Source organism: Ixodes scapularis, unplaced genomic scaffold, assembly GCF_016920785.2.
Source record: "Ixodes scapularis isolate PalLabHiFi unplaced genomic scaffold, ASM1692078v2 PGA_scaffold3__209_contigs__length_174095766, whole genome shotgun sequence".
Classification (NCBI taxonomy): domain Eukaryota; kingdom Metazoa; phylum Arthropoda; class Arachnida; order Ixodida; family Ixodidae; genus Ixodes; species Ixodes scapularis.
In genome coordinates this window covers 161,413,798-161,438,916 of record NW_024609868.1, presented here as the reverse complement: position 1 = coordinate 161,438,916, position 25,119 = coordinate 161,413,798, and the positions used below count along the sequence as shown (strand labels likewise).

Genomic DNA, 25,119 nt, shown 5'->3' with positions numbered 1-25,119 from the left:
CTGAGAGGGAAATTGGGATGCCTCCTTCCTTCCTCTCCTTCCCGCTGTCTCTGCGCTTTACTTTCCCGCAGTTTCCTCCCGGGGCCTTGTCTTGCCCCCTCTTTCCCTTCTCCCTCCTTTTAACTTTCCCTCTCCTGTAGTGGAGCTCCGAAGGAGAAGCGTCCGGCAATAAATCATTTCTTTGTTGAAAGTTGAAAGATATGTTGTCCCGTCCCCTGTCTTTACGTATATAACTCTTTCTGAAACCTATATCATTACCAACGCGCTCACTAACAAGTTTACTACTCGACAGCTCTCAAAATTGAGGATACGTAAACGGCGTAAACAGGCAACGTCCAGAAAGTAATGGCGGCACCTTGCACCGCATAGAGCGCCGAGCTCATGGTCGAGCTGCTTTGCCGGCTTTGCCACACTCCGCCATTGATCTCTATATTGCTCTCCGCCACCCCGCCAAAGTTGAGTGGAGTGTCGGAGACCTCTTTTCAACAGAATGAAAAAAACATTTCAAGGGCACAGCAATGCACAATTTTGAAGGGCTGTTCTCATGTTAGCCATCAAACGCATGTGAAATTATTAGGAACGAAACTATACATATGCATCTACGTATCCTTCGATTCATCTACCCAAAGCCGTATGCAGCCAACGCCACTGATCTCAATGGCCAACGCAGGCGCGTACGCGCGTACTTTCGGAACGGATACGTCTTTGGCTTTGCTTGGTTTCGTCCACAATTGTCATAGAGATCAGTGTCGTCCACGTACTATGAGAAGCGGCAACTCTTCAGATAGCGGCCATTTTACACCTCCGGCCCCCTCCAAAAAGAAAAAAAGTATATACAAGCTCGTTGAATACAGCATGGGAATGTACCTACATCGTTGGAAAGTACTAAGGGTAATCATTTTGCTTTCTGGAAAAAAATGTGTTTTACACCTGGCCGCTGGAAATTGGAATTAAAAAAAAAATGCTGCAAGCAAAAAACGCAACTAATTTCTACGTGTGTTTCTTAGTATATTATTTATGATGTTATGTTATGTATTAAGACCAATGAGAAATACACAAAGGTCTTTTTTTTACTTTCTTTTTAGTATCTACTGGTTGTTTGGTGATCTACTGATATGTATGGGGCCCATCTACTGACTTCGATTTTTTTTTCCATCTGGTAACGCTGGTCCAGCATTTGCTGGCACTGCTCGCAGCGCGTGGAGGGCTGTCACGGCTTCACTTTACGTTGGCTGCGCTCATGTGGAGTGGCCGCGTGGGCACCTGCTTCGGTTCCCCGTCCTGACCACGTTGTCCCCACTCACGTGGTGTGGCCGTGTGGACACTTGCTTCGGTTTCCCGTCCTGACTAACGAAACAGCCACTGCAGAGCATCACATCCGAGCGACGTCGTACGCATCCAAAGGTATATATGACCCAGGACGCGTTGATTTCGGTCTCTGCCTGCTCCTGTCAATTTGACGCACGCTGCGTTCCGCGTTATCTTCCACCCGCCACAAAATCTCGCCGTGGAAGAAGCGCCGGGGAGAGAGAAAGTCAGCTTTTTCCTCAGAGCAGAGCCACCGAAAATTGGCAGCCTTGGCGGAGCGGGCGAATGAACATGCTGGTGGGAAAGAAATCGGGATGCCGCCTTTCCTTCCGTTCTTTCCCGCTATTTCGGCAAGTTTCGTTTTCGCACCGTTCCCTTCACGCGGCTTTCTCTGGAGCCACTCTCTATAGCACTGATGTGATTGCTGCCCCAAACTGCGCCAAGGGGCTAACCCCGCTACGTCCTGCTACGGTAGCCTGCGCCAAAGGACGAATATTGGTCGCCTTTGAAAACCGAAACTAAACCGGGTACCGTAATTGAGCACACATGAGCTAGGTGGTTCAAGCAGCCGTCCGACACAGTACCCTGCATCAATCGTTCATCTGGTCTTGCATGGTTTTTCCTGCCGTCTCTAGTCTCGCGTCTTTTAAAAAAAATTTAATCATAGACATGGGCATGTGCGGACGCTACGACGCTAGCGTGCTGGTTACCAGCCATGCCGTCATGCTGTGAAACGAAACCATGTTTTTGCGCGGCGGGAGTGATTTTATGGGCTGAAGCACTCGCTCCTAAAAGCAACGGCCGTGGCCAACCATATTTGGTCCCTGCCTTCCAGTCACTGTGGTCGCACGACATCGGGTGTTGCCGTCCCCACGTCACTGCAGTAATGGCACTTTCTGAACTGAAACGTAAGGACAATCCTGTTCTTGTTTAATGCGCTACTACAAACATACCTTAAGCTCAAAGACTGCAGTGTCGAAGTATTGATTACCTAGGTTAATCTCGGTAGGCTTTCTTTCGAGACGTACCCGGGTACGTGAAAAATGAGCCGCGAAAGGAAGTTGGTGAAGAGAAGTGAGCTAAAGCAAAGAACGCAATGTCCGCATGCTGAACCCGCACAGCGTGCTTATTTGTCATCTTGTAAACCCTGAGATGGGGAACGATAAAAAAACGGACGAACACAACAAATTTTGAGATTTTGTTGTGTTCGTCCGTTTTTTTATCGTTCCCCATCTCAGGGTTTACAAGATGACGATTGATTACCAGCTCGCCTGCACTCTCTCACTGCTTATTTGTCTCGAGTTCAGTCGTTGCACAAACCGATCCAAGAACTTTTTGATCCTGGCTCGCGATGTCTTGCATCGATGCGCTCAGGTTTTTTTTTTTTTTTTTTTTTCCTCTTTCTTTTTTTTTTCTTTCTTTCTTTCTGTGTTTAGCTTGTACCTCGTTTGCCGCCTTGGCAAGAACGTGCCGCTGGACTTTTTTTTTTTTTTTCTCGTATGTTGGACAGTTACATTTTGCATACAATTTTGGGAATTAGTTGAGGCGGAGCGGAGTGGCATGGTTTCGATCGAACAGCCATCTCCGCTCGCGCGACAATTTTGCATTACAAGGCAGTAGTTACGTGCTTCATCAGTCGGAGATTGCTTCCATTTATTGTATTACTAATAAACCTAATAATGTGATATCTACTACTAAGCTGGTCATTTTCAAATAAATTTAAACATGTGGTCCGATATATTTGTATCACGTCCGGGTCACCAAATGTAGAAAAAGACAGACGAAAAGCGGCTACGTCTGACAAATTCCAAAATCGAGCTGATGTGGCACTTTTATTCCACGCGATCTTCTTTTTTCAATGGCTATCGCCACAAACTGAAGCATTACAAAATGTGTCATGTCATTGGCATTTCAGTTACATGTTGAAAGACTCCCAGGTGGTCTATGTTAACAATAATTGGTTGATTGCGGCGAGCAATGTGTCCTTCGTTTGTCCACTACTTGAAATGAATATATATTTTTCTCTACGGATATCTGCTCCAAAAGCCAGATTTGCTGTTCCACAACTCTGTTTTGGCTGCTCCAGAGGGTGCTCCAAAACGGCTTAGGCCAATCACATCACTGCAGTAAAGCGAGGTTACCCCTGCTCTAACTCGACAATACTTTGTGTGTTGAAAGTTGAAAATATGTGTTTTCTTGTACCCTGTCATCGTGTTTAGTGGCCGTGCTCTATGTTTTACAAATATTTCCAAATAAAAGTTATGCTTTGTCGTTTAGAGTCATGTTCGCAAGCGATGACTCAGTACGGCAAAAAGAAGCGAGTAACTTTATATATGATACTGACTAATGGCATATGATATAATTTATCTTCTCTAAACTTACTTCCAACTTAGTTTATCTTGACGCAGAAATTAATTTATTGCAATTACATACTTCACGCCACATTGTAATGTTTAATGTCGGAAGAGATTGTGCTCTTTATGTTTCCTCGGTCCTTTGAAATGAAAACATGGACAGAAAAGACACAAAGGAAAAGGATGGACAAGGCACGACTTTGTCCTTTCTGTCTCTTCTCGATTTTTATTTCTTCGATACCTGCATGTCAGTGCAACTGAAGGAAGAGTAAAGGCACAGGCAAGAAGGTAAATTTAAAACGTTGGTAAACTTTAAACACAAGAGGACAGAAATGAGACACGGAAAAGGACCACACACCCACCGTCTCGAAGAGTTCACAGCTGTGTTAGAGACTGCGTGTTTTTTTTTTTTTTTTTCGTTTGTGTGTGCATCTCCTTTTTCGGTGTTTCTCGGGTTTAGAAACGTTACATTGCACTTTGCCTCTTGTTGATTGCGTGTAGTGTGAGCATCAAACTTACGTAACGAAGGTCATATCAATGAAAAGAGGGCTTCTTTCTTTTCAGATGCCAGGTGTCCGATACTTCCGGTGCCCAAGGTGTGCGTCCCACATTTTTTCGTTGAGGGCACTATTCAGGCACTTTCACTCAGTTCATGGGTACGAAAGCAACTGGGTGTGCGGCCTAAGTGGCTGCATGCGGACATTTAAACTCTTCGCTTCCTATAAAAAACATGTGTACAGAAATCACCCTGGATCAGTCGAAAGAGAAAGAGCCGTGGGAGCGAATGAACTGGTGGATGCAGCACCGAGTGTTGGGGATGCCTTTCAAAGTGATGACGTTGGTGTACAGAGTAATCCGGACGCAGAAGAAAGGCAAGAGGAGCTGCGTACAGAGACTTCACAAGTGTGTGAATCCACCCAGGGTCCAAGCGGCTGTGTAAAGCAGCTGGCTCTCCTTCTTCTCAAGTGGAAAGAGGGAAGGCGACTTCCAGAATCAACCTTAGATGAAATCACAAATGATGTGATTTCTTTCGTAAAATCCATTTTGGAACATAAACAACTCCAGCTCAACAACGAGGTGGCCGCCAACGTGAGGGAGCTATTCTGTGTTGACGAACTGGACCGGCTACTGACGACAGCTGGCCGGAACGCGTTCTGGAGGACACATCTTCCACTTGTTGAGCCCCGTACAGTAGTGCTAGGAACCAACAGCAATGGAAAAGACGACACCATGGAGTATGTGCCGCTCTGTGATCTCCTCACGTGTATCCTTGAACATCCAACCTTATCGGGTGACTTTAATGCTTACACAAAGGTTGACAACCATATGTGTTCTGTGTTTGATGGCAGTGCATTTCGCGACCATGCCTACTTTGAAGGTGACCATCACAAAATCTGCCTGCAGTTATATACTGATGAATTTGAGGTGTGCAACCCTTTGGGCAGCAAAAGAGGAAAGCATAAGATGACCGCCGTGTATTTCTCAGTGCTGAATTTTCCTGCAAGGTTCCGCTCTGCGCTATCAGGAATGCACCTGGCACTTTTAGTGAATGACCACCATGTGGACTCCTATGGTCTGCCTAAGATTCTTGCACCTTTGCTTGAGGATGTGAGCAGATTAGAAACTGAAGGCATAGTTGCAAACGGAAAAGTGATGAGAGGGTCAGTCTTTGTTTTGACTGGGGATAATCTGTCGAGCCATAGAATGGGAGGCTTTAAACGTAGTTTCAACAAAGGTAGGATTTGCAGGTTCTGCATGGCCGTGCACTGTGAAATCAACTACAAGCACCTGGAGACCGATTTCGTCCTGCGCACACCGGAAGGTCACGAGCATCATATGAACATGTTGAAGGCTGGACTGCCAACTGCATCATTGTATGGGGTCACTGCAGCTTGTGCTCTTACATGCCAGGGGTTCAATGCCACACAGCATTTTCCGCCTGACGTTATGCACGACTTGCACGAGGGTGTTATACCATTTGCACTAAGACACATCATTTCTTCCTTAATATCACAAGGACTTTTTACTCTTGCACAGTTAAACAAGGAAATTAGTGAGTGGAATTATGACCCTTGTGATGCGCGAAATAAGCCAGAGCCTATTTCTAGTGAATTTCTTAAAGGAAAGGCAACCATGAAAGGATCAGCCACGCAGGTCTTTTGCCTATTTCGTCATCTATACCTTTTTCGTTGGCGAATGTGTTCCAACAGAACACGAAGTATGGCAACTTTACTTGCTTTTTCGCGAAATCATGGATATCATCATGAGCCGGAAAATCCCAGTCTCGCACATTGGCTACCTGCAAAGGAAGATTCATTTTTTTTTGTCTCGACTTCAAGACATTGTTCCCATCTGTTAAAGTTCCTTGCAAAATGCACTACCTTATTCACTATCCGTCGTGCATGGAAAGGTTTGGACCATTAGTTGAACTTTGGGCGATGCGCTTCGAGGGAAAGCACCAATATTTCAAAGACATGGCTCGTAAAATCCGCAACTTTAAGAGTCTTTCGCACAGTCTAGCAGTGAGGCATCAGTTTTTGCAGTGTTTCTCTTTTGCAGCTGTTGGTGAGAAGAGCGTTCCCATCACAACAGGTTGTCGCCCCATACTTTGTGAACATCTTCCTGAATGCGTCAAGGAGTTTATCTCTCAGCATGATCTTGAAACTGTTGATTCATTCGTAGCGAACTCTGTGAGCATAGAAGGCAGGGTCTACAAAACAGGATGTGTTCTTGTCCAAAGTGTTCCTGACGATGCTCTGCCCGAATTTCTGCATATATGTCAAATTTTTTATGTTAACAAAGTGCTTTTATCTTTGGGGAATGTGCTTGAGACAGTCCGGTTCGACGAGCACTTTCACGTCTATGTTGTCCGTGCGACGCAAGAATTCAAAGTTGTAACATCACTTACAGACTGTACAACAGAACCATTATACATGCGGGAGCACAAAGGACAGACTGTTATAAGCGCACGTCACTCATTGCTATGAGATTTCATGGATCATTGAATGGTAGCCCACTCAGTTCTGGTGCTCTCTGCAGAAACTAGCTAAACAACGATGAGAGACAGTCGAAAAACAGGCAGTGAAAACAACTGTCACCTTTTCTCAGTTGACTCTTGCTGCGATAACTGGTTGGACAACACACACTGAGTAGAATTAGCTTTTTGATTGTTTAAAATGGTTGGACAAGCCAGCTTATTTTTCTTGGTTTTTTTCTTTTGATAAATGTAAAAATAGAATGATGTCACTGTCGACAGTAAAGTCAAATGTCTCCTTTTTTCTCCTGGTTCTCCAGATTTTGTGTGATCTACACCAGGATACTGCATTATCCCATATTTTAGGAAGTCTTATGTCTCGGACTGGTTTTTTATGGGTTCTGCTTCTTTATGTGTGTGAGTTCTTGTGCATGTCGTCATATTTTCAAATCAATATTTTTCATAGGTTGACATGGTAATGTGACAGGTTCTGGCAGCATGTCATGAATATTTGTCAAACATATTATATTTTGATTTCATGTTGTGTTGTCAGAAGTAAACTGGAGACTGATTTTCTTACTGCTACACTTCGATCAATAAATATTTGTAAAAAATGATAGCATTCAGAATTTCTCCCTGGTTTCCAATTTTTTGTGGATGGAGTAATTTTTAAGAAAATTGAATATGAACTCGTATAAAATTTTGTGAACACAAAAAATTGCACGCAGGAGAGGCACTTTATTATCAACTATTTGCATGAATTACAACTAACATTATAAAAAACGACTGCTAACAACCGATGTTTTTAAGCATAAATTTAACCTATACATTTATGGGGAGGTCCACATATAAGGTTTCAGAAATCCTTTCATATTATTATTTAGCACCCTCTTCTACACCCTTCTCACACCCTCCACTAAATGGAGGGTGTAACACGAAACAACACCCCTCTCGGTACAATAATGTGGGTGCAGTAGCTGATATAAGGGTGCTAAAGGGGTGTAGTCAAGGGTGTAAATTGCCAAAACACCCCTTTTACACCCTTAAAGGTGTAAAAACTTTTAGTGTGTACCCCCTTTAAGCCACTGTACCCTCACCTTCCACCCTACGGATCGCCCGGAAGAGAATGGGAAAATATTAATTATTGTTCCATAAATCATTGTTGGAGCCGGTATCTGTCGGCGACTAGAGGCGAGCACTTCAAAAGTTCGAACTCAACTTGCGAATGCATTGGGAATTGAAGACAATCACATCTTTCTTACTTTCTAGAAGATGTACAGCATGTTCGCACGCTTTGGTGTTCAGTGACATGCGCCGACGACTCGGAAAATTAGAGGATATAACGTTGATGAACAATAAAAAAAAAGAATGTCAACTTGCTCATTGTTTTGTTTGGCCATCGCTTTTCACCTCTAGGGTACGGACCGCCTTGGGGGTCCCACAAAAGGGTATTTGTAATCCTTTCAAAACCAGCTTGCACGATGCTTCTGTAAGGCTTGGTGAGCTGAACGAGTGTACCCAGTACTCTACCACTCTAAAAAGGGGTACAAGGTTGTCGTGCCTGGTCGTGCCCTGGTCCCCCGGTGCCCCGTAGACAGGGTGGACAGGGCGCACGACTCTCAAACGCAGCAAGTAGAATATTGTCAAAATACGAATTGCATCTTTTGTTTACTAAATTTTTTGCACACAGTAAAAACAACGGACAAAACAAATATAAAATATAAATTGCATTTAGAAAAACAAATACCGAGGAGGACACACTTGTTGATTTCGGCTCGTCCGGCTGCTCTCATGTTAGGCTTAAAAACGCACTACCTTCAACGAAGCTTCGCACGCTTTTCTTTTATAATATTTACCGTTACACACTTTCTTGACGAAAGTGGTATCTACAGACCCAACAGACCCAATCCAACCGACACAAAAGTGTGAACTAGCCTTCTGCCTGAAGTTGACAAATTGAAACCGAAACTTGCAAAATAATTCCTTGAATGTTTTGCGTGGACTCTTCAGCGCTCTAAAACCTTTTTGGCAATATTCAGCTAACAACGTTGACAACTACAAAATTCCACGACGATTTATTTTTAGTCCAAACAATGCAGTGGAGTGCTTGAGCCCTTTAAAACATTTTAATTGGGCTGCGGCTTGCCTCGCTAAGCCAATGCGTTTTTTTCTAATATTTATTGAACGCGACATACTATTTATTAATGCGAAATCCTTATATATATATATACAGGGTGTTTTTTTTTATTCTTACACATTTGTTTAAAAAAAACGTGAAAGCTACGTTAATGCGGTTTGTGCAGTTGGATTATACGGTTGGGCAGACATTATGTGGGTGGCTAATCTTTTCAATAAGTCAGCTAATTAATTAAAATTCGTTAATTAACTTCTTAATTACTAAAAACAAAACTTATGGTTTCAATTATAAACTTGCTGAGCATCATGGAAAACCCCTAAATCAACTATTTTTAGGAGGATATAACGCCGGGGCCGTATTTTACGGCGTTCTGTAAAAACGCTCCATTTGGACGCATTTATAGATTTCGGTTTCTTATCGGAGCGCATCTACGCGCCCGCGATCCTGCTCCCCGGTGGTCGCGGCCCGAAGCCACCTCCTCGCCTCCCTCGTAGAATGGAGGGAAGTACGGCGCACCTGTGTTGCGCGTCTCAGCCACTGGGGAGCAGGACCGCGGGCGCGGTGATGCGCTCCGATAAGAAACCGAAATCTAGAAACGCGTCCAAATAGAGCGTTTTTACAGAACGCTGTAAAATGCTTTCCCGGCGTTATATGCTTCCAAAAATAGTTAATTTAGTGGTTATCGATGATGCTCTACAAATTTCTAATTAAAACCATTAGTCTATTTCCACTACTTAAAAGTTAATTAACGAATATTAATTAATTAGCCGACTTATCGCAAAGATTAGTCACCCACATAATGTTCGCCTGGCCGTATAACCCATCTGTACACACCGAATTAGTGTAGCTTTCACGGTTTTTTTTAACGAATGTGTAAGAATAAAAAAACACCCTGTATATATATATATACATATATTTATATATATATATACTTTTAGTCGTCCTACGCAACCGCATTTCTCTCTCCCTATCGCTCTCTCTATATGTATTTATATATACTTTTCGTCGTCCTACGCGAAACTATTTTTCGCGTAGGACGACGAATAATATTTTATATATATATATATATATATGTCAACGAGGTAGAGGGCCTTAAAGCGATAAACCGGGGTTGCGGTCTGCACTCGACAGTGACCCCCCTAAGGCGGCTGCCATTGTACGCAAATTTGACCACTCGTCACATGACCAAACCAAAGACGTGACGTCACAGGAAAGATGACAGCGCCCATACAGCGGCTGGCCCCAGCTGGGCCGGAGCATTGGCCGGAGCTTGTCGGATGCTTTGTTCGTTGTCGTTCACCTCGGCGAGTTGATTTTAGACGCGGAAGCCGTCATATGAGGTTGTATGAGGCCGGTCGAAAGCGACATCAGAGTTCAGCGTGGCGTCTGAAGTAAGTATAACGTGAAAATACGCAGGAACGGTGTGCATTTTGCTAGTGACCGACGGGGATATTGCCACGAAGGAGACAATCGGCCCTACGTTGCTCGGACCTCGGATTGATTCGGACACCGCTAGGATAAATTTTAAGGCGACGTTTCTGTGCTCTCGTTGACCATCGGAACCTTCGAGATCTGCAGTAAAGCGTGTGCAATATATTTGGATACACAGTTTAGCGAGTCGTGCTTGGCAGTGTGCCATCGTGGTGCCGCTTCGTTTAAATGACCGAAGTCTCACTTTGGTTGTGGGGTACACCGGAGAGCTGCCTTGCCGCTTGTAGTTCCCGTGCCGTGCTAAATGATACTGTGCTGCTTCATTAATTGTTCCGGCGTAGACGTGCGCTTTCACGGAGCACAGGTTTGCGGCGCGCCGAAGAGCTGCCTCAAGCTGGTAGTTCTTGTGCCGTGCTTTAGGTGATGCTGTACTGCCTACAAACTTTTTTCTGGCCTAGACGTGCACTTTCACGGAGCACAGGTGTTGCAGTTGGTATTGATTCCGCTGGTCTGTCGCACGTTTCGTTGACACCAAAGTTTCATCAACACTCGTTACGTGAATTGCAATTGCTGTAGGGACATTTCATCGCGCGTGTTACCTACCCAGTCCACCCGTTCACGCCGCTTTGCGACGGCAGTCTGCAGCGGCTCACTACCAGAAAAGAGGTCCCACATCGATTTTAGTTCAGCTCGCCCACCGCAGTCGCCGGACCCCGAAGGAGAGGATTTATTCGGGCAGGATGCCACTAAAGAAATGCAGCTTCTTTTGTGGTCATGATAGACTCTTTTCTGTCTGTTTTGTTATATTGTCACGGATGCTTGCTCCAGTCCTATTTTCTATCAATATTTACTATTCTGGAAAGTTCCAGGCTATGCTCAGCTGTCATTGTGTGTTCTGGTGTAGGTGCTGCGCACGTTACCCATAGCCCTTCACTCTGTGTGGACCCTGGCGGCTCCTCAGCCGAGTTGCCCGATAACAAGACACGGGTGGCACATTATCTCGAGTCTTAAACCCCCGGCGAGCCGGGAACCAAGTCCTATCCCCAGCCCGGCAGAAAAACTGCAAGACGAGCGAGTACCACAAGGGCGAAACTCCAAGCCAGTCGCTGCTACCAGCAAGAACCACCGGAATTAGGTCTTTTGCCAGAAAAGCCGAAGCTGACTAAGCCAACAATGACAAACCTGTAGCAGCAAACCACGTCCGCTCCCACCATCTTTTGCATGCCCGTCGCACCTCGCACTCTGATGCCCTTTCACGCAAGGTGCATAAGACGTCGAGGGCTGGATTGAACAATATGACCGTGTCGCCCGCCACAGTGGGTACATGGACAACCAGCTCCTGCAGAACCTATACTTTTCGTGGAAGAAACTGCGAGGCACTGGTTTGAGAGCCAGGAATCCTCCTTAACGTCATGGAAAGTTTGCAAGATCGCGCTGAAGTGCACGTTCATCAGCCAGCATTGACGAGAGAGAGCCGAATTCCTGATTCTGTCGAGCACACGGCCCCAACGAGAGCGTCACCACCTTCGTGGAGGATTTTTTTGCTTCTGATCGAGCACCAACGCAATCCCTGATGCTACAGAAGACAAGAAGCTAAGTATCCAATGTCCCTCATGTGAGGGGCAACACCTTCGGCAGCCTTGTCCGCAACCCCACGACAACAGTCGAAGGGTTCATATCAATGAGGCTTCCAACATTGAATGTAAATTGCAGGCCCGAGCCTGTCACTATCAACAACTCCCCAGCGTCTCGACACTCGAGTCATCCAGCTGCAACTTCGACGCCAGCCCCCCAGGCATCCGTGATATCATCCACAACGGTGTCCGGGAGGAGATAAGGAAGCTAGTTCCTGCCATCAGTTGCCCGGCTTTTGTTTTGATCGCCGAGATTGTTTCAGAAGAAGTTCGACAGGCATTTCAACTTGAGACTTCTTCGAGCAAAGCGGCATCTGACGAACCGAGGGCGACTTATGCCACAAAGACACAACAACCACCACCGGCTACCTGTTACTATCCAATGCGAATTCAACGAGATACCCCAACGCCGAAGCATTCCCGACATAGGGAAGAACCAGTGAGGTCCGCGCTGAACAAAGTACACCGAGGAAAATGGAGGTATTGCGAATAGCCGACCGAAAACCACTCTGCTACCACTGCATGAGGCCGACCATGTCTACTGGAGGTGCCCGTATCAATGAATTCGCCTGCAAGGGTTCGTGCTGAACGACCCTCGACCACATCTCGACGAGCGTCTGTGGAAGATTGAGGATTATCTTCGGCGGTCTTTGTCCCTGATGCCGACATTACCCCAAAGCTCGTGATCTACTTCATCTGTACGTGAGGTAAGCACGACAAAGCAGGTGAGCGGCAATGCAAGGAGAGTTGATCTGGTGTCGGTTGTCGTCCAAGGACAATACCTAATAATTTGCTGACACTAATTATTTGTGACCACGCCACGAAGCATACAACTTCCAACTTTGAGGGAGAATGCCGCTCAGTGACTTAAAGAAATAGAATGGTAGGTTGCTCTCAAAAGAGGACTGCAAGTATCACGAGACTTCACTATGCCACACAAGACTTGCACAAGTGGCAGTGGTCTTAGGGTGCAGAATGAATCTCCATTACAAAATAGAAGTGAAATGGCTTGGATAGCAAACAAATATTGTTGCCAGCTATCAAGTCAACGGTACAGCAAAAGGCACAGCCACATAACCAATACATGCCCGAGCTTGCTACATTGATACAAAAAACTACCAGGAAAATTTTGCGGATATGAAGCCAGCCCTGCAGCTTCAGTGCATCAGATGTCACTGGCCGTACATGACGTATGATCACAAGACGGCATCAGTCGGTCAAAGTTGCTACTCGACCAAACTGGACACCGACGTGCCAGGAGCGTCATCCCACAACAAGCTCCACAGGTATTACGACTAAACGCCTAACAGGAGACTGTCGCAGAAAGAACTCGTTCTGGAACCATTAAATAAGAATCAATAATTATGTAATCCAGTGGAAATAAAAATATTTGATACACTAACCAGATAAACCTATTTCCACTTGCCTTTACGCCTTGAGAGTTTATGCACCAAGAATTGTGTTCACCGTACGCGCAGGCCCTTCTGAGGACACTCGCATCTCTGACCCTTCAATATTAATTAATGGGACATATGAGACTGGCAGACTTGTTGCATTAGGCTGCACCCATTCCACTTCACCTGAACATGTGGCACATCCGAAAACCAACTCCAGTGATGTGAAAATGTTATTTATTAATTTATTCCCTCCAGGGGCCTTCGTAGGCATTGCAGAGAGGATACTTAAAACTAGACACATGATAATAACATTAAAGCACACTGCTGTAACTTGTTAATTGCAAAAACAAACACACCTCTGCGCACGTAGTTTAATGGTACGGATGCATTGTTATATAGCACAAAACTTCCTATACGTATGACATAATAGACCCTTTGCAGATCCCCATCAACCAACACAAGCGTTACCATTTTTTCTCGGCGTAAAGCACACTAATGGGCCCCAGTTCACGTCGAAATTCTGATTCAGCATTCGAGTCCAGTAGGCGCTGAGCCGAGTTCACAGTGATGGCGAACAAAACATTCTTGTCTAACGAATGACAAAAGTATGATAGCCTGTGGTAATCAGAGTACTAGCTACTGTAATTATTTTCATCACAATTTGGCAAACGGCAAAGGCTACAGTCTCGGTGAGCCAATTTGCACGTTGGAAAGAGGCACATGACAACATGTCATTTACAGTGCTCGTCTGCACAGATTTGTCACACACCTTCGCTCTGTCTCTCTGATTGGCTCGAGGGGGCCGTGGCGGTTGCCCTTTTCCAGGATACAATGATACGAAGTATAGGTAACCCACACTTTTAAAAAAAAAGTCCATTGAAGAGACCGAAAGGAATGGTCAAAATTCTTCAACAAGACTGCTCTTCAGGCAAGGGATGAACACAAATATGAATGATCATATCGAGGTAATTAGAACAAGAAAGTGTATTGAGGTATTTAGCGCACAAGGTAGAGAGAAGAAGGAGAGGACAGAAAAGAGTGCTTTACGGGAGAAGTGCCCGATGCAAATGCCCAAATGTCAACTTTACAACAAGTAAATAATTGACTGACTAATACAGTGCACTCTTGATGAAAAAAGTACTGCTGCAATAAATCCTACCAAAGAGAAAAAGGTGCAGTTAATCTATGCATACACCAAAACAGTTAAATATTAAAAAAAATCGCAAGGGTGTAGGCGAGCTGGCGAATATTAACCATGTTGAATTAACCTGAGACTGGGGTAGATAAGGAACATCAAAACGGAGAAGGGACAGGAAATAGGACGACGTCTCAGGCTCAAACGTAGTCCTGTCTATTTTCTGTCCCTTCTACGTTTTGATGTTTCTTTTATACTTCAGTCTCAGGTTAATTAAGCATGACCAAAACAGTTGTTCTTATTGCAAGTCGAATAGCTTTGAAGCAGGTGCCTGCAACGATTTATTCATCCTCGCACTCAATAAAACGTCATCCTCGTAACTGAAAGTAAGTGTGCACTTCGCACTCACCAAAAAAGGAAGAAAAGCGATCGAATGTAGAATCGTCGATTAGCACAAAGGGTTAAAGATCACAGGAGCTTTCTCGCTAAAAGTTGCTGTGATTATGCAGTTACCTAGGGCTGAAACAAATTCCTCTAGGATTACCATCCGACGCATACATTTCGCGTCGATTCTCAGACATTTCAACGTTCAAACAAAGCTAAGAGAATGCGAAAATGTTATGCTAAAAGCACTCAAAGTTCTATCGATCCTCGAACAGATCCCGAATCCCAGCACCGGTACGGCGATACGGCTGATGCTGTCTCACAGGTGTTAATATCCAGATGATCCAGAGCGATCTTGCGCAAAGAGGGTATAAAGTCTAACTCCTTCATATTTTCACATTATACCTGCGTCAGCGAGCACGAAAAAGCCCGAAATCGTCGGAAAGCAGCTGCACATCACGGCTGCCGCGCACCGAACAAACTCGCATCCGCCAGCTCTGGGCGCTGCCTACTTAACTGTGACGTCACGGTTCTTGGAAGGTCACGTGACGAGTGATCACATTTGCGTAAAACATGACGGCAACCGGGGGGGTGCCACTTCCGAACTTCCGGTTTATCACTCTTAGCCTCTCTACCTCGTTGATATATACATATATATATATATATATATATATATATATATACAGTTCAGTCCTTAAAGGGGTCATAAAACGCTTTTTCAACTTTTTCCTGTTTAGCTTTCCTCCTCAACTCATAAATCGCACATTCCACCAAACAGTTCAAGAAGACGAAAAGAAGAGAGGCCCCTCTCGCTCGGAATCTAGATGGGGAAACCGGACAGAGCCATTGTCCCCCTAGAAGAGTAGACCGTCGCTGAAAATTCAGACAAAAGTTGCTTTCCCCAACCCGTTCACCCCGAAGCTGACAGTACTGTGGAAGCTACGTGCTCGTTGGGCCAGCCACACTTGCCACGTGAGCGTGGAAAATGTGGCTCCAGAGAATGAGGTCAGTTGATGAAGGGGAGGCGGCTGATTGGTCCGGCAACCGCGTAGCTTCCACCACAATGTCAGCTTAGGGGTGAAAGGAATAAGCGAGTTCCGGTCTCGTGTGACGTCAGTTTGGACCCGATGACGAGCTTTTGGGACCGCGGATGTACCACAGTGCAAAGGCAGAGAGCTTACGAAGGGGAGGAGGTACGAAAGAGTCCGCTGTCTTTTCAAATTTTCGCACTGAAAGTCAGGCTTCTGACTTTCTACCTTTTTTCTTTTGGCTCACTGAACGATGTGCTGTTAGTAAAATCCCAATCTAAAATGATTTATCCCAACCCAAAAATTGCTTCATGGGCCCTTTAAAGGGCCCATAAGACGGAATTTTTGGCTGGTATCAATCACCTGTTCCACTGACGCTGCATTCATATCCCGACAGCAGGAAGGGCACCACACAGGTGTTTCACCGTTTTCTCAACTGGGAATTGGAATGGTCAGCCAGTTTTCAATCGACTATATGCACCTTGTCTTGCTTGGCGTCGTCAGGAAGTTCGCAAAGTATTGGACTTCGGGGCCTTTTTGTGTGCGGCGGTCATGACGTCAGGTTGAAGCAATAAGTACCAAGATCGCCCTTCTGCGCCCACACACCCCATGTGACTTCAGTAGAAGGCTTCGAAGCCTGCAGTTGCGAGAGAGGTGGAAGGCAACTGAAGCAAGGTTATTTCTACTCTGTGCCTCTCCTGTTATTCTGGAGGGAATGCTGATTGATGAATCATTCAAGCATTTCATGACTCTTCACGTTGCGATCCGTATCTTGTGCACCAAAAACTGCCCAGAACATCTGAACTCCTATGCTGAACAACTTCTGCACGTCTACGTAGACAAAACAGCGTCGGCGACGCTCTACGGAGAAGCTGTGGATGTGTACAATGTGCATGCTCTCATTCACATTGCAAATGAAGTCCGGGCTTTTGGGCCGCTCGACTCATTTTCCGGCTTCCCATTTGAGAACTGGGAAGCCTGAAGAGGAAGGTCCGCTCTGAAAACGGGCCACTTGCACAACTCTACAAGCGGATGAACGAGAACCTCGCCTGCGCGAGCACGGGAACCCAAGTAATTGAAGGAACCGTCTCTCGGGAGCACGCAGAAGGGCCCGTGCCACCGGCCTTTGTGAATGCGACGCAGTTCACTGAGGTGATCTGCCATGGGCAATCCCTGAAGACCACGCAAGGGGACAACTTCGTCCTTCTCAGCAACAACAAAGTCGCCCTTGTGGAGAACATTCTGAGCTACGAGCGGCAAGTGAACGTGGTTGGAAGGCTCTTCCGCACCGTGGAAGACCTTTACAGCTACCCCTGCAAACCAAGCCTCCTGGGTGTGGCCATGGTCGGCAGCCCTTCTCCTCAAAACTTCGTCTGCAAACTTTCTGACGTAAAAACCAAGTGCTTTCTCTACCCTACTGGCAGTACTTATGCTTGCTTCCCGATCCTTCATTCGAAGGACTACTGATCCACTATTATCGTCCCCAAGTCCTGGCCAAGTCATACTTTAAGGTACATAATACTCTACTCTCTTCGTTGGACTGCATGTTTGTCTTGCTTATGCCTGACCGACGGAATTGTTTCAGAGTCTGTCCCAAAAGCCGAGAACGGTTTTCTCCCATGGAGATTGTATACGTCTGCCTCTCAAACGTGACTCGTGTATGTGTTTGCCTGTTTTCTCCGAGTGTTTCTCCTGCTTGTGCCTGACTGAGTGAATCGTTTCAGATTCTATCCCAAGAGCCGAGACCGGTTTTCTTCCAGGGAGATTTATCTGCCGCGTATACGTCTGTCTTCCAACGGGACTCGCAGGCTAGCGGTTGTACCGCACTGGCTAAACTGCTCATCTATAGCGAGTGACTCGTCGCAACTTTGAAATGGCTGACCAACTACACGCTGTACGAATATCCACGTAACCTCAATGATTTGGACTCGTGTTTAACGTGCATGAATTCTACATCAGTGGAATCGACGATGGAAGCAAATCGGTTTTGTTTTCATTGCAAGGTTCAAATCTATTGAACTGAAAAATAATAAAATGTCATTGATCCCTGCAAAAATGTGTTGGCCAGATATATTTGCATGTACACACTACATAGGCACGAAGAAGCGCGATCAACAATTTTTACAGTTTTTTTTTTACGTTTATGAGACTGATTTGGAAACATTTTGGGGTGGAAAAAGCTTGTTTGGGGAATTAACGCAAGCAGATTATTTCTGGCTCCGGAATGCAGGAAAGTACAGATGTCCTGTTTACACCACAGTGTTTGAAACACGTTTAGGTGATGATCACGACCGCTCGCGTCGCATTTTATATGTTTAAACAAACCTAAAATGTTACTCTGGACCAAAATCTTGTTTTCTCTCAGCTTACAGCATTTCGTGTATAAAATAAAAATTGTGACTATCTTGGTTGCGTTGCAAGCGCGAAATGCCTTTAGACTATTGCGTCGCGGCGGAGGAACGCGTAGCGTGCGTTAAAGTGGGGAACACATGAGCGGAGCGGCAAAAACGGGCGCCGTGCGCTGATTCCCAAAGCAACAGCCCAGTACGCTGTTACGTGGACCTATGCCAAGCCCCACGTCGCAGCGTGCGTGCGCGCAAGCTGCCATGGGCGGTGCCGCGTGGCGCCCGTTTCGGTTGCTCATGTGTACCCGTCTTAACGCAATCGCTAAATTTAGCGCTAGGTTAAAATTGCGTACGTTATTATAAAATTCCCGAGTAACCGTAGACAGCGAACGATGAAAAGAAAACGGACAGAACAACAAATCTTAGGACTTGTCCGTTTTTTTTTTTAGTTCTTTTTTTTCTTTCTTGTGCCGTGTGTCCGGCTGCTATGGAAGTCCTTCACCAGCTCGCCTGTTTTTACCCTTTCTTCGATGCTTCTGTTCTGTTTTGGACGTTTTGGGTCCCCGGTGTAGAAACGCTATTTCGAAAACTGCCCCCCCCCCCCCTCTCCCGCAATTCTCGCTATTTTACCGTCCGCAACGTGCTCGCTATTCTAAAACTCTCCTGGACACCACTTGGACAACATTAACTGAGGGTCAATAAAGATATTTTCTCTCTCTCTCTCTCTCTCTCTTCGTGATGTTTTGCATGTCGACCTGTCGTACCCAGTTTAACCCGCCGAGAAGCCGGCTAAGCGGCATTCATTGTCTTTCTTTTTTCCTTTCGCTTGCATTATAATCGACTTCTGTGTTGACATTTTATGCCGCCGAGGCTGACAGGATCTCCTGATCAAACCGCGTGGCAGATGGGAATTTACAAGACGGCTTGTTTATTGCACCCCTAGGTTGATGAGGTCTACTGGACCCTTGTGAGGTTCTATATAGGGCTCGAGATGAACGTTGCGATGTGGCTGTCATTCGTGGCGGTCGACGACATTTCCTAGTGGCTTTGACCGTCGCATGCGTAGGAAGGCTTTGGTGCCTCAAGGCCGTCGTTTGAAGGCATCGGGTGCAATTCTTCCTTTTCTTCCCCCTTCTTCGGCAAGTGCTTGGTTTTGAAGTAACTGTGGATATTATTGATTGGTGGCAGGAGACCGAGTGGGTTAGCGCATACCAGCTCGGAGCGCGTGGAGCGAAAGCTCGCGCTGCAGAACCCATGGATCCTGGCTTCAATCCCCACCCCCTGCCCCCTTCGATCTGGATGAGCACCGTACCGGTGTGCGGTCGTGTACCACTACTGCGTGGTTCACGTTAAAGACTCCAGGCTAGTGGTTGTACTAATCTGGCTAAATTGCTTGTCCACAGTGGGTAAGAAGGTCGCCATGTCTGGCAGACTAAACTCCTGCTGTATAAACAACCTACAGCTAATTTGTGTGTGTTTCTTTTTTTTTGAACGGTGGCCGAGTGTGCTGGTGCACGTACCAGCTCGGAGCACGTGGAGCGAAAGCTCGCGCTGCAGAACCCAGGGGAAGTATGTTGCACGTTTTGGACTCCCAGGAGACTAGGGAGAAGGAAGGAACGTCAACAATGCTCTTTGGATGGTGATTGGGGGAGTCACTGAGGACGCGTTGCGTGGTGCTGCTAAGATACATTCATTCACACCTACGTCACTTCCTTCTTCCTAGTCTCCTGGGAGTCCAAAACGTGCAACATAGCCCCCCAGGGATCCTGTTTTCTCCCCACCCCTGCCCGTTTCGATCTGGATGAGCATCGTACCTGCGTGCGGTCGTGCACTACTACTGCGTGGTGCACGTTAAAGACCCCAGGCTAGCGGGTTGTACTGCACTGGCTAAATTGCTTATCTGCAATGGGTAACAGTGTCGCCATGTTCTGGCAGACTAAACTCCTACCGTATAAGCAACTACGCGACTGATTTGTTTTGCTTTTGTCATTGTTCTTGTTTTTCAAGCTTCGACTCGGCCACAACGTTGTTTTCAAAAAGGAACTGTGGGCCATCGGAGTTGTGGAACGTGTCTCCCAGAAAAGAGTGAAGATTCGTCACAGTTTTATGATTCTGACACTACAGAAAGTCTTTTTTTAATTTTTTTTTCTTGTAGCTGATAATTATCGACTTTTAGTGGATCGCATGCAAAAGCTTCGCTTATGCGCGGTCGAAAATATGCACGTGCACAGAGCGTTCTGCACACGCGCACTTCCTACTAATTTTATTGCATATGCAAAGGTTTTGCGTACGATCCATTAAAACTCGCTATTACTGAAATTTGCTAAAATTGCAACCATTTTATTTTTTTACATATTGTATGTATATTGTGTTTGAATAAATTTCAATTCAGTGTTTTTGTTAGTCCATGTACATCGTAGAATTCTTTGATACGGTCAATCTTTAAAGTGTGGGTAATCCAATGGTCCCAAACCTAACCGAAATATTCTCCCCGGAATTATATGGCCATCCAATGCGACCAGAAAGGATTAAAGTTAGTTGTGAACAAATTTTGTACCAAGCTTTTTTTTTTCTGCATACAGCTTGATGTAACAAAACCTCCGATTTAACAAAGTACCACATTTTTCCTAACTTCTTTCATAACTTCTATAACATGCATATATTTTTAGCCTCATGTATCGAAGTCATTTTTGCGGCTATTTCAATATAACGATCGAAGTGTCATAGTCGTAAAATACCAAAAAAGAAGGCCCTAACGGAATATTTCGTAAAAGGAGTGAAGAATATAAAACTTTGCAGCGACCGCACTGCTTGAAAATGTTACCTCACGCGGACGGGCCTCCAAGCGTGACGCTTGCATGCACTGGGAGGAAAGTCGCAGAAAGCGACATCTCAGAGAATACCCACGAGGTGCTTCTGCTGAGTGCGGCTTGCATGGTGCGTGGTGTTGACGGAAGACAAGAGGTGGCGCAAGTGTAACCTGCGTGTGTTTAGCGCGGCGCGTGTGCGTGCATCCGTACAGGCCCGGGCGTTCCAGCCCGTTTCTAGGCCTCGTTACGTTGCTTTTGTTTGCTGCGCTTTCATCGTCTGACTTTACGTACCTTGTCCGCTCTCGCGTACTTCGCCACAATGAGTGGTGGTAAACGCGAAGTATTTTAACTTGCAGAGAAGTAAAAAATCCTGCAAGCCAATTCGAACGGCGAGAGAGAGAGAAACAACTAACGAGGAAGGATGTCGCGGCCCGATTTGAGATACCGCAGAGCTCCCGTTCGATTATTTTAAAAGCGAAAGAGAGTATCTTCGGTGCTCTGAAGAATGGCACAAGTGCCCGGCGAATTATACCAAAAACGGCTGAAGCCCGCCACCTATACCTAGGCGTAGACATGGCAGTTGTCTTCTGGTTTATGGATACCCGGGCACGAGACGTTGCATTGAGTGGTGCTGTACGTACTGAGTGGTGCTGTAGGCGTTGACTCCAATGCAAGCAGTGGATGGCTCCACCGGTTCAAGGCTAGGCACGAGATCGTCGGGAAGATGGTGAGCGGCGAGTCTGCGTCGGCCGATGCACCTAAAGCTGCTGCTTGGCACGAGAAAGAGCAAGAGATGTCAGGAATCCTGACGCGCTATCAGCCGGCAGACGTCTACAACACAGATGAAACGGGATTCTTTTACCAAATGCTCCCGAACCGGACGTTGGCTCTCAAACGAGACCGCTGCCACGAAGGAAAACGGAGCAGGCTGCGGATCACAGTTCTGCTGTATGTGAACATGGACACCATTGACAAGTGGTTGCCGTTGAATATTGGGAAGAGCAAGAAGCCGCGATGCTTCACCGGCGCTCGAGATCGAATACACTGATTCGTACTCGAGGGCGTCGATGTTTCGCGACATCTTCCGCGGTTGGCTCCGAAAGTTCGACGATTAGATGAGGGATGACGGCCGCAATGTGTGCCTGGTGCTCGACAACTGTTCCGCCCACCACATTGATGACCTGGAACTGACCAACGTAGAGCTGAAATTCCTCCCGCCCAACTCCACGTCGCTGATCCAGCCGCCCGACCAGGGCATCATATACAGCGTCAAGTGCTCATATCGGCGGCGGCTGATTGAAAAGCTTCTGCCCGATCTTCGCTTGAAGCACTAAACAAAATTGGACATCTTTCAAGCCCTCGAGATTCTCTCTGCTTCGTGGAATGTCACAGCGAAGGAGGTCATCAAGAACTGCTTCAGGAAAGCTGGATTTGAAACACACGCAGCCAGCGGCCCCGAGGAAGTGGACAGCGAGGAACCAAACGGAGAGGCTTCGTCCTCTTCCACCATTCCCAGAGAAAGTGAGCGCGTTGAAAGCCAAGATATGCTCTCAAGACGAGGAAGACCAAGAGGATCTTTCGGGAGCAGGGCAGTCCCTTCACAGCGTCGCGACGGAGTCGTTCCGGATGGTGTCGCTCTGGAGGACTTTCTATGGGGACTCGTGTGTCGTTGCGACGGAACTTACCGATGATTCCAGCGTGAAGGACGTGCTTGGCGAATCGGAAGACGAGGACAGCGAGGCGGAAGCCGAGGACCCTTGCGAGGTGCCGAGCAGCCGTGAGGTGCTCGACGCTATTTTCTTGCTGAGGCGGTACACCAGTGCGCATGAGGAACAAGGTGCCATGCATGCACTGTGGACATTTAAACGCCGTGCGACGTCGATATTAATGTCGCAGAAGTCGCAGGCAACGGTCACGGACTACTTTCATCGCAAATAAAGATCGCTTCTGGTGAGTGCTTGCACCCGTGACATATCTCGTTGATTTTTTACGTGCTAGGCACCAAATTTCGATGTAACGAAGTAAATTGCGGATTTTACCGGCTTCGTTAATCGAGGTTCAAGATTCAATTTATTTGGTCTGCCCTAGCCTGCATGCCGTGCTTTGGGTTGTTTTGAAAGTCATGGTACTTAGTTAATGTGCAGCACGCTAGAAGCCATTACCAATAATATAAGTGTGCAACCATGTGGTGCTGCCAAAAATTATTTATCGTCGTGAACAGATCATAAGTCTGAGCTCGTGGTCACTGCAACCCGTATATGACCCATTTCTTTTTTGCAACATGATATATACTAGAGCTCTGGGAAGATGCAATAACACAGATGCTGACAATCTTTTTTTCGTTGGTGGCCAGAAAAAAGGAAAAAGGTTTTCGTCTTCTGTGGCCTGGGATGAAACAAGAACTTTGTGACGGCCTCCAACAGGACACATTTTTGTCATTGGTGGCCAGTGATGAATCGAGCCGTTTGTGACCGGCCTCTTACTTCGCACTTTTTTTACATCGATGGCCAGAGATGAACTGAACAATTGGTGACCGGCCTGTTACGGAACACATGTTTGTCCTCAGTGGCCAGGGGGAAAACAACCAGTGTCTGGCCAGCCCCTTTCATGGAACTTTTTTGTCCTTGGTGGCCAGCAATGAACCGAACAATTGGTTACCGGCCTCTTACCAGACACATTTTTTCATCCGTGGTCAGGGATGATAGGACCAGTCTGTGGCCAGCCCCTTTCTGGGCACTTCTTTGCCATCGGTAGCCAGCAATGAACCGAACAGTTGTTGACCAGCCCCTTAACGGGCATATTTTTATTATCAGTGGACAGGGATGAACCGACCAGTCTGTGGCCAGCCCCTTTTGGGCACTTTTAATCATCCGTGGCCAGCGATGAACCAACAGTTGGTTACCGACCGCTTACCGGACACATTTTTGTCATCGATGGCTAGGGATGATACGACCAGTCTGTCTGTGGCCAGCCCTTTTCTAGGCACCTTTTTGTCATTGGGGGCCAGCAATGAACCAAACAGTTAGTGACCGGACTCTTACCAGACACATTTTGTCACCGATGGCCAGGGATCATACGACCAGTCTGTGGCCAGCCCCCTTCTGGGCACTTCGTTGTCATTGGTGGCCAGCAATGAACCGAACAGCTGGTGACCGGCCCCTTACCAGACAGATTTTTTTATCTGTGGCCAGGGATGATACGACCAGTCTGTGGCCATCCCCTTTCTGGGCACTTCTTTGTCATTGGTGGCCAGCAATGAACCGAACAGCTGGTGACCGGCCCCTTACCAGACACATTTTTTTCATCTGTGGCCAGGGATGATACGACCAGTCTGTGGCCAGCCCCTTTCTGTGTACTTTTTTGTCATTGGTGGCCAGCAATGAACCAAACAGCTGGTGACCGGCCTCTTACCAGACACATTTGTTTCATAGGTGGCCAAGGATGAAACGACCAGTCTGTAGCCAGCCTCTTTCAGGGGACTTTTTTGTCATCAGTGGCCAGCAATCAACCAAACAGTTGGTGATCGGCTTCTTACCTGACACATTTTTGTCATCGATGGCCAGGGATGATACGACCAATCTGTAGCCAGCCTCTTTCTGGGCACTTTTTTGTCATCAGTGGCCAGCAATCAGCCAAACAGTTGGTGATCGGCTTCTTACCTGACACATTTTTGTCATCGATGGCCAGGGATGATACGACCAGTCTGTGGCCAGCCCCTTTCTGGGCACTTTTTTCATTGGTGGCCAGCAATGAACCGAACAGTTGGTGATCGGCCTCTTACCAGACACATTTTTTTCGTCGGTGGCCAGTGATGATACGACCAGCCTTTGGCCAGCCCCTTTCTGGGCGCTTTTCTGTCATTGGTGGCCAGCAATAAACCAAACAGTTGGTGACCAGCCTCTTACCGCACAAATTTTTCTCATCGATGGCCAGGGATGAAATGACCAGTCAGTGGCCAGCCTCTTGCCAGGCACCTTTTGGCGTCGGTGGCCAGCTGCCTACCAGTGGCCAGGCGTGCCAGCCAGGTAGCAGTTTAATACCGGTCATTGGCCGATGGCTGGCCAAAATTTTCTGCTGCCTGGGGGTGTCACACCACGACACAAAATCACTGGTGTCAAGGCAGTATACCAGAGCACTGATGTCACACCAAGTGCTGGTGTGCAAATGTCACAAATCACGGGC

The 25,119-nt window shown here is 46.6% G+C and overlaps 1 protein-coding gene and 1 pseudogene across 1 annotated transcript; both read left to right on the top strand.

The window, feature by feature from the left end:
• The first annotated feature begins 211 nt into the window (after window positions 1–211).
• Window positions 212–16,764, top strand: LOC120840481. The gene is made up of 3 exons (XM_042292946.1): window positions 212–1,404; window positions 4,227–5,543; window positions 16,522–16,764. The coding sequence occupies exons 2-3, from the start codon at window positions 4,227–4,229 to the stop codon at window positions 16,762–16,764; spliced, it is 1,560 nt and encodes a 519-aa protein (XP_042148880.1). The 5' UTR covers window positions 212–1,404.
• Window positions 16,765–22,052: 5,288 nt separating this feature from the next.
• Window positions 22,053–25,119, top strand: part of LOC115331758 — a 59,497-nt pseudogene continuing 56,430 nt past the window's right edge.